Source organism: Styela clava, chromosome 9, assembly GCF_964204865.1.
Source record: "Styela clava chromosome 9, kaStyClav1.hap1.2, whole genome shotgun sequence".
NCBI classification, from domain to species: Eukaryota; Metazoa; Chordata; class Ascidiacea; order Stolidobranchia; family Styelidae; genus Styela; species Styela clava.
Window position 1 is genome coordinate 21,173,735 of NC_135258.1, and position 9,387 is coordinate 21,183,121.

A 9,387-nucleotide genomic window follows, 5' to 3' on the forward strand; every position below is an offset into this window, starting at 1 on the left:
CATAGAGAACAGAGTATAGTTATTTATATGATGCTGGTGAAAATATGCAAAGATAATGACAAAACATGTAGTAAACATATAACCTTAACGACACAAAAATTAATTCAATTAAGCAAAATGTGAATGTATAGGCCTACACAAAACATTGAAAAAATCAGTACATACTGACTAAAAACCAAAGCATTTGATGGACATTTGGTCTAAATTGCAATATTATAATAAAACGAATAAGGGTATCATGGTAATATGCATGATCAAAATATCAATTCCAGAGACCAAACCTACATAACTCATTCAATTATTCAACATAAATTAATGTGAAGAGTATTCAAAATTGGATGTTATTCCTCTATTCCAGGCCTGCACAACATACGGCTAGATACTTCTGTGCGGCCCGCGGGTGATTTGGAAACACGCCACTTCTCGGGTCTAACAATCAAAGCCGGCATTGTTATTTATGCCAGTGCGCCGCTACTCCGATCATATTCGAAATCCTAAGATTTATGTTTTGCACTAGGTTCATTAAATATCGAACTTTGTGTGAAATTGGTGTGCCCTTCGCGACTCTTAAAATTCGTCGCTCGACCTCTCGCCCCCTAGTTTGGGAAACCCTGATTTAGATATCTCGGTATTCAAACTCTTAAAACAATATCGGTATATAATCTCACACCCTGCAGTCAGGTTATACTGCAACTCTGCAACACGCAATTCCTAATTCTAATTAAAAAGAAATATCTAAAATGAAGGGTGGGTTTTCAAGGTAGATGAACCACTAAATACATATTTGCCATCTCGTATGCAAAAATACTGTACCTTGGTTTCACTCAAGAAAATAAGATTCTTCATATTTTTGAGCCCCCCAGTCATGAAAGTGTTTCATTAAATTTAACTGTTTCACAATCTTATTTTGATTTGTAGTTTATCTTGTGAAATATGTATGTGGCAAAGTTTGCGGCATGCCGGGCCTTCAGATTTATGCTTGCGGCCCTCGTGGTAATTTGAGTTGTGCAGGCCTGCTCTATTCCAATCTCACATGAAAACCGAATAATTTTTAATACCCTTAATAAATGATGTAATGTTTATTGAGCAAAACATTTCAACAAGCCTGGATAAGTAATCTAAAACAAATGCCATATAATTTATATGAAAAATTTGAAAATAATAAAAAAACATTTGTTATATAGACAATTGTATGCAGACATAGTACTGGACTTATTATAGGATTGCTCTTTTCCACTGGTTTCCCTTCCTGACCAAAACCATGGTGTCAAAAATGGTGAAATAATTAAGTAATCTTATACCCATTTGATATATTTGTTATTAGCTATCTTATAAACTAGCATTATAAAACATTCACTCGTATAAACTACTTTTTATATTGAATGACAAATATCCTTTTCGGGCATCTCATACATTTAATAAGCTTGTCATTAATCAAGAAATATCAAATGTAGGTGGACAGAATATTTATAAAAATAACTGGATTGTGCTGAAAATGTCCATGTTATGTATCAATGCATTCTTAGAATGAATTTGAATCATACCAATCTATAGCAGATTCGTGTAATATTGCACTATGACAAGATCAAAAATGTTACGATTACTAACATCAATATGTAACATTGAAATGCTTTCCAAGTGAACTAAATTTATATAAGTCAACTAGCGAAACTCAAATAATCATGATGAATATATATGCTAACAAAAATCTAAATTTTCCGATCTAAATGGGGAAACTGACAAGTAGGCTAAGAGAATTGAATGAATTTTAGAATCGCTTATTTTTGAATAGCAGTAGCCAGTAATTTCAGAATTCAGATTTAATCTCATGGAAAAATATCTGCATCTTTTACTATATACTACTGGTACGGTAACAAGTCAAAGTTTGTGTTACCTGCCTGTGAAGCTAATATTAGGCAATCGCAATAAAACACGAATTCAATTTAAAAAGGCATCATTTGTTGAGAAACTTATTCAATTTATTTATATTATGTTTGAGTATCTCTTTACTAGAAGTCATTTTCATTGTATTTGATACAAGATTACGCTGTAACAGGTCCTCGATTCTGTCTTTTAACAATATAAATATATCCATTTGAAACTGTAGCAGAAAACAAATAGTCTTCAAATATCACTGATAATCTGGCAACATTGCCTTGTTTTTTTCCTTTGTCCCCAAGCTGTACTTTCCATGCTGTGTTTACCATGTTCATCAAAGCATTTGCACATTGTTCATCATTGGATAAATCACCATGGGATGATATAACTCCACCAGACTCGTTCAGAACAAGTAAACCAACTTGGTCTGGAATTTGAAGTAACGATTGGGTTGCATTATCAACCATCTTTTGAACACCAATTTGTGAGGTCATTCCTGTTAAAAGTAATATTGTACTGATTTATTGACATAGTAGATGTATTACAATATTACGCAACCATCTCCTGTCCTGATCCCCGATACAATGATACCGTACTAGTAATCACTTATTATCACTGTTTCAATACTGGTATTGCATAAGATGTTGATAGATTTATGTATGTCCATTTGTGTTAAAACCTAACAAATAAACAAAGAATGTCAGAATGTATTGACAACAGATTGAAAAACATGGTCATATCAGTTTGCCAGCTGAAGCAGCTTGCCTTCCGGGTATGGTAGGTATGTTTACTCTTATTAGTACCGTATTTATTTATGGTTTATCCGTCTCGTAATGGTAAGCCAGGGTTGACTATGACGACCGTCCGGTCCGGTCGTATCATCCCCTGCTGCCTCCAGATTACGGTTATTTAGACTATTAGTTTCTTGGTATTATCACCATTCTACGTCAACGGTTTTTTTTATCCCATATTTTTTGTAGGAAAAGCAGTGTTGTTATACACATCAAATGAAAAAAAAATAAAAAAATGGGCTTACCTTGAGCGTTGAGCTGCCTGTGGAGGCTTTAAGTTTAACGCAATTTACTGTCTGCTAAATAGTTTACAACAATTCTGTTTTGCTGCACCGAAATGCTCACAACAATTATGCCAGAACTGGCTTTGTTGTCTAGATATTAAAATGGAACTAACAAAAACAAAGTCCTTTACCAAACTGTTGATTAATTAATGAACATATTTCATTAAGATTTACTACCGTAATTAATACAAAATTCAAGCGTAAAACTATGACACTCGTTAGGAATTAGTGGGAAAAAAACTTATCAAAGTCTGGCACCTATGCAACATTACTGACCATCATAATTGCGTATACTATTCGCTACAGCGACTGAATCACATGAATTCAAAGGGGATTCCCGGAATTTCTTTCAATATTATTTGCTCTTCAGATTCTGAAATTTAAGGTTGCCTTGCCCATTGACGTTTCTCTTGGATCTTATTTGTCGAGATTTCAAATGGCTCAACCACCACATTATAATCCACAAGGACCGCCTGCAATGTCCCAACAAGGAACAAGTTTACAACAGATGCTGGGATCAAAGAATTTGAACCAGGGACCCGGCGGAATTATGATGCCGGTATGGTGATATTTCACTTCTTTCTTATATCATAGAATTTCCGTATTTGTCCAGATGGTCCATGAGGTGATCTTTTTTCTCATCCACATTTTCAACTAATTTTCGGATTCTAGCGTACTAATTACAGAATTGCTTCGCTTGAAACGTCAATGACCCTATTACAGTATTCTGGTATTACTATTCTATATTAATACCCCAGTCTGGATTTCATGGCCTTTTTGAAGGAGAAATCGGGCGTGCAATTCGAAATTCCCGCGTGCAAATCACAATTCCTGGCGTGCAATCATAAATCATGGCAAGCAAAACAACTCCGCCTGTGCGCAACTGACTTTGACTTTAGATATCGTTCAATACATCCGCGTAAAATTACAGGTATTGGATAAAAAATACGTTAAATCAGAGCAAGAAGGAACGTTTGACCCTCAAACATAATTTCTCTACTTTGTCATTAATTTTGAGATTTTATCAACCAGGGGTAATGTGCACCACCCTACGACCGCGAGGAGACCAGCAATCTTTTCGCACATAATTAACCCCGCATGTGATTCGAATCTGCGAACCCATATATGGTAATCAGAGGTGCAATGTTGAGCGTATTCCTATCGCTTAGCATGATGCGGCTACACCGCGGAGCCGGAATGGCTGGCTGAAATGGGTGATGGCTGACTTAGTTGACTTTTGAGATGTTTTCTGCATGTGCAAATTCCATGTTATTGAAATATTCTTTCAAAATCACAACGATTACACTGCGTGATAAAAAACTTGTTTTGTTCCCACCTTGTTGTAGAAATGGGAGGGGGATTTTCCCAAAATCAGGTTTTTGTGATATAAAACAGTGTGAAAATTTCATTACATCATAGTCTAGAGTTATTTTTCAAGTGTTTTTAATATTCCAGAGATGTATTCCTTGTATTCTGAAAACTGAAAGAAATTAATAAAAACCTATTTTAAATAACTTTTTAGTGACTAAATTAACCTAAAATTAATCAAAAATAGATTTCCATCTATTCAAGTCGATTCCACAAATAGGCCCTCATGTGTAGTCACCAATCTTTTACTAATTACTGTACTGTCGTTGGTAAGGACGTTTACAATCCAATTATTCTCTTTAGTCCTATGCACATGGACAGAATTCACCAGATCCGTCTCTGCAATACAGAATGTTTGTCCATTCATCTTATGTTATATTAGGTAATATGAATATCAAAATCATATTTTTATTTGGTGCAGAGTTATGCAAATTTACCTCAATCAACTCCTGAGAGAACAATGATTGATGATTTTGAAGCTGCATTTCAAAGTTGCATAGCACCTCTGATTCCGGGTAATGAATAGTGTTATTCTTCTATATTTTTGTTTAACTACATACTTTGCTTGTGTTTTCAAAATACCATGAGTATGCATCAGATTTTTTCACAGTATTTTGTTAATTGCTATACAGGCAGTGATAATCTTGGTAGTATGCCAGTTACACCAGACAAGCTAAGATCAAGTATGGATCATTCAATTCAACAATTCACTGAACAAGCTCGTCGTGTCGAAGCTTACTTTCTCAAGAAACATGCAATGGTAGCACAGCAACAACCTGAACTTATACTACAAGTAGAACCTTCTTTATAATTTGATCAAGTTTTTCTACAAAAGTTATATTATTCTACTCTTGTGTCAGATGAAGATTTCATTTCAACTTGTATGGTATTATCTGGAGTTAGAAAACTTAACTTGAAGATTCGTGTGATGCATTAACAGATTGTTAATTATGTTTCCATAACATATCTTAAATTTCTTTACTTCAGGAGGAAATAGAGGAACTAAAAGAAGAAATCGGACGTCGTGAGATAACAATTCGTGCACATATGAATAGAGTAAAATCTTGGCAAGATAATTTAAGAGCCTTGCAAAATACTATCAATGATAGGGGCCCTGCTAGTAACTCTGGTGTTAATATTCCTCAAAGCCCTGCAACATTGTCACAACAGCAACCGCAAGGTGGGATGATGCATCCGGAAATGGTTCAACAAATGGCAGGACAGCGACGGTGATAATATCAGTAGCATATCAATATGGGAATATGAAAACTACTGACAACCTATAAAGAGCATGTGAAACTTGAGTTCATTTGAAAGTATACGGAGTTCGTCAAATGCCATTTTGCCGAGATGAAAACCTAATAAATCTGCAGTTATCTCAAATGTTATCAGGTCATGGATTTGACAGAAAACACGTACGACGACGATCAACTATTGACTTAGTATATCACCAGCCTGTCTTCGACTGGGATGACTAAAATCTTCGTGATACCTTGCGATCGATTGATCGATAATAAATTCACAAACGAAATATGAATGAATAACAAATAAATACTACGATTTGAGTTGTGACGCGTCAATTTTGTTGTTTTACATTTTTTACTGATTAGCTGGCGTATTTCATGATAACAAATTAAAAATCAATAATCATGTACTTGGTTTTAACGTGAGTCCTTATAATAATAATCAACAGTAAACTCTGAAATCTTATTTTTCCATTCTGTGACTTTACGACAATATAAAAATTCGGTTGGCAGTTAAGATTTGTCAGTAATGCATGGGTAGTTATTCAACACAGCTCAACGGCGTGGAGTCGACGCACATTATATCGTTACTTTTTGTTGTGATCGATTAATCAAACAATTTTATTAGGTAAAATTTCATTCGTTCTTCAGCTCTTTGTAACCCTGAAATTGCGGTTATTAGGTCTTTATCCAAGGTTATTCGATTCGCTATGACAAAACTGTATCGAGATGAGAGAATTGATATTATTATAATTCAATTGGATCGCTTATTTCCGTAAAAAGTTTCGTTTAGTGTTCCGCAAACAATTTGTTTCATAAAAAGTGTTCAAAAATAGTAAAATTCACTGGGATAGGATTTGCTTTGTGGTAGCGACTCGCAATATTCATAGAATCGCCATTTGTTCAGATGTGACTTTCATATACCAGGGAAACGTAAAACATTCAAATCAATTGTGGAATTATTTGCCGATATGGACATTTCACACGACATCTGATTCATATTCGAACCTTGTCAGAGACTAAACTAGTATATATTTGTTATGTAACAATGTGCTACATCTGTTGCATGGCCACACACTACTCGTAGAACGCAAAACCTGCGCCGCGTCAATGCTATTTGAAGACAGTTTTCAGGCATATTATTAGTTTTGATGAATATCCGAAGTGTTGGCCAATCCGGATTGCTCATACTGCCATAAAGTTTTGAAATAGCGCGTTTGGATTTACTTGGCCAACAATGAAGTGTAAAAAAGAATGGACCAAGAAAAACTGCATAACGGGAAGTAAGACACCAGCATCCGTTAGTGACAAAACCCACAAATTGGAGCTTCTAAATCACATGAGGGGTGGAATTAAGATGATAATATTTATCCTGGGCTAGAAAATCCCACGAGACGATGTAATCCCGTGGCGAAGTAGCAAGTAGATATTGTTTGATATACAAGGACTGGGATGGCGGTTCAAAGTGAAGCATCCTGCGAATACGAGAAGTCCACACATCCTCTGGTCGTAATTGTCTTTTGTTTGTAGTATGTGTGTCGTTATTTTTTATTTCAGACATTTGGAAGTTCTACAATCTATATGGATTATAAAAAATTAAAACGCAACAAACAATCATTAGGATATACAATGCATAAAAACAAGACATGGACAGACAATACATAATAAAAAGATCAAAAAAACAACAAAGCCAGCTCAGTTGTGGCAATGAGAATAACACATATAAATTATACTCATTGGTTGTGAATGGGGAGGGCTTCCGAACAGCGTTAAGAATAGGGTCATTTTATCCTAAGTTTGTGTCTTGAGACTGTTGTCCATATGTTGCTTTCTTGATGCAAAACTCGGTTGTTGTCACATCATGCAAGAGTGAGGTACACACTTGCCATAGGTTCGAATTTCGAGAAAAATAAATATGTGCCATGGATTTATTTTGCCATTTACGTCACCGTTCTTTTGGGTTCAATTTCAATGAACGATCAAAACTGCATTTCGAGATATATATCCAAGTCAAACCCCGGAAATTTACGTCGCGACTATGATGATTGATACACATGACGATGACTTTGCAGCTCTTGCTCACGATGTGTGAGTTACAAACAGATAGAAAAATGCCTCTGGCCCGCGTATTAATGTCGACCAACACATTTATCGTGCGACTTTGTTCACGATAAATCGATTTATAGATTATGAATAAGCAAAAAAAAACATTAAAGTGGATGTCGAAAACATTGTCAGAACCATTGTTTATTGCCAGCAGCATCAATCGGCAATATTGTGAACAGTAAGAAATGTACAATGGAACTTTTCGCTCTTGAAGTTCTTTTCAAAGATTCAAAAACTTAATTAATTAGGTCACATGAGTACTAACGGCCATGTCACGCTTGTTTGATTCATTGGAATTTTAACGGACATGGCCATTAAAACTACGTTCATGAAATATGACCACAGTAAAATCGGTATAATTGGAATAACGCTCGAAAAGAAACATTGAAAACGTAAGCGCACAGTTTGCATAATATAGGGCCCAGGGGTGGGCAACCTTTTTCGTCTCGCGTGCCAAAATCGGTTAAATTTAACGACAAAATTTTTCCGCGTGCCGGCCAAAATTAAAAACAATGCTTTGCTATATTCAGAGCAAAAATACACAATAATAAAACATTTAAACGTGTACAGACAGATTCACTATTAGTGTAAATATCCATCCGACAAATAAATTTGATTACTTTTCTTATTCTATATCAGTGAGACTTCTGCTGCTTCATTGCCGCTGATAGAGATTTCACATTGGGTTTAAATTTTGTAACTTTCAAAGTAATACACGAACCACTGGTTTCATATTTCAGGCTACTCCTGTTACGAGACTTAATAAGGTTCATAACTAAGAACAGAGATTTCATTTGTAGACGAAAACATGGACAGTAATACAGTTGCAAAGTTTTTAAGACACGAAAAATTGTCGGGAATGGCATCCCAATCACGCAATAGTTCGTTTTCTGCGCTTCTCTCTTGTATTCCCTTTTCTTATCATTATCTTTCTTTCGAAATTAATTTATACCAGTAAGTTAGCAAGTAACTATAACCGACATGAGCTGTACAACTTCATAAATCAAGCAGAAATGACGAAAAAGGGTGACACATATGAACTATATTACGTAAGAACGTAGCCAAGTGAACACTGCGCTCTTCTCGACAAAATTTCGCGAGAGCTCACTCATTTGTTTCGTCAAAATATATTATTTTCTAGCCATATGTCATGAAAGGATAAAAAGTGTTTAAATAAATAACGGATTGTTAACAAACGATAATGAATAAACGAACACGTTGTTTCATCAGATAATTCAGAGTCTTGAAACTTTTTATCTGAAGGAAAATGATCTCGTTTCCGAGGCCTCGCTCGCGTGCCGAATTAATGGGCTCCCGTGCCAAGTTTGGCACGCGTGCCGGGGGTTGCCCCAGTGATTTCCCTACACCCCCCCTATAGGGGGTGAACACCCCCCCCCCCCCCTGAAATTTCAAATACCCCCCCTAATTTTGAGGTGCGATTCTACACTGAGGGGTTCTAAACCGCAGTCTGCGGGCCAATTACGGCCCGCGTGACGATTCAAAATGGCCCGCCGAACTTGAGTGAAATAGTTTAACCCTTCATGTGGTACCTTTTGAGTTTAGATACCGTCTATTGTTACATCATTATCACAGTTTAAGCACGTTTATTTCGTAACAATTGGATTATTCCGGTATCTTATGTATACGTATGGGTATTAGGATTACACACTGCAGTATTTTAGATATCAGCCGTATATTAAGAAAGCTTAAAGATGT

At 35.7% G+C, this 9,387-nt stretch overlaps 2 protein-coding genes across 2 annotated transcripts; one reads left to right on the top strand and one right to left on the bottom strand.

The window, feature by feature from the left end:
- Window positions 1-33: 33 nt before the first annotated feature.
- Window positions 34-3,146, bottom strand: LOC120339169 (ragulator complex protein LAMTOR4-like). Its single transcript, XM_078115857.1, has 2 exons — window positions 2,915-3,146; window positions 34-2,374 (listed from the first exon to the last, which is right to left on the bottom strand). Exon 2 carries the CDS (start codon window positions 2,370-2,372, stop codon window positions 2,043-2,045), a length of 330 nt encoding a protein of 109 aa, XP_077971983.1. The 5' UTR covers window positions 2,373-2,374; window positions 2,915-3,146; the 3' UTR covers window positions 34-2,042.
- Window positions 3,147-3,261: 115 nt separating this feature from the next.
- LOC120339540 (mediator of RNA polymerase II transcription subunit 28-like) lies at window positions 3,262-6,082 on the top strand. The gene is made up of 4 exons (XM_039407690.2): window positions 3,262-3,512; window positions 4,743-4,836; window positions 4,954-5,114; window positions 5,309-6,082. Exons 1-4 carry the CDS (start codon window positions 3,390-3,392, stop codon window positions 5,552-5,554), a joined length of 624 nt encoding a protein of 207 aa, XP_039263624.2. The 5' UTR covers window positions 3,262-3,389; the 3' UTR covers window positions 5,555-6,082.
- Window positions 6,083-9,387: the final 3,305 nt, after the last annotated feature.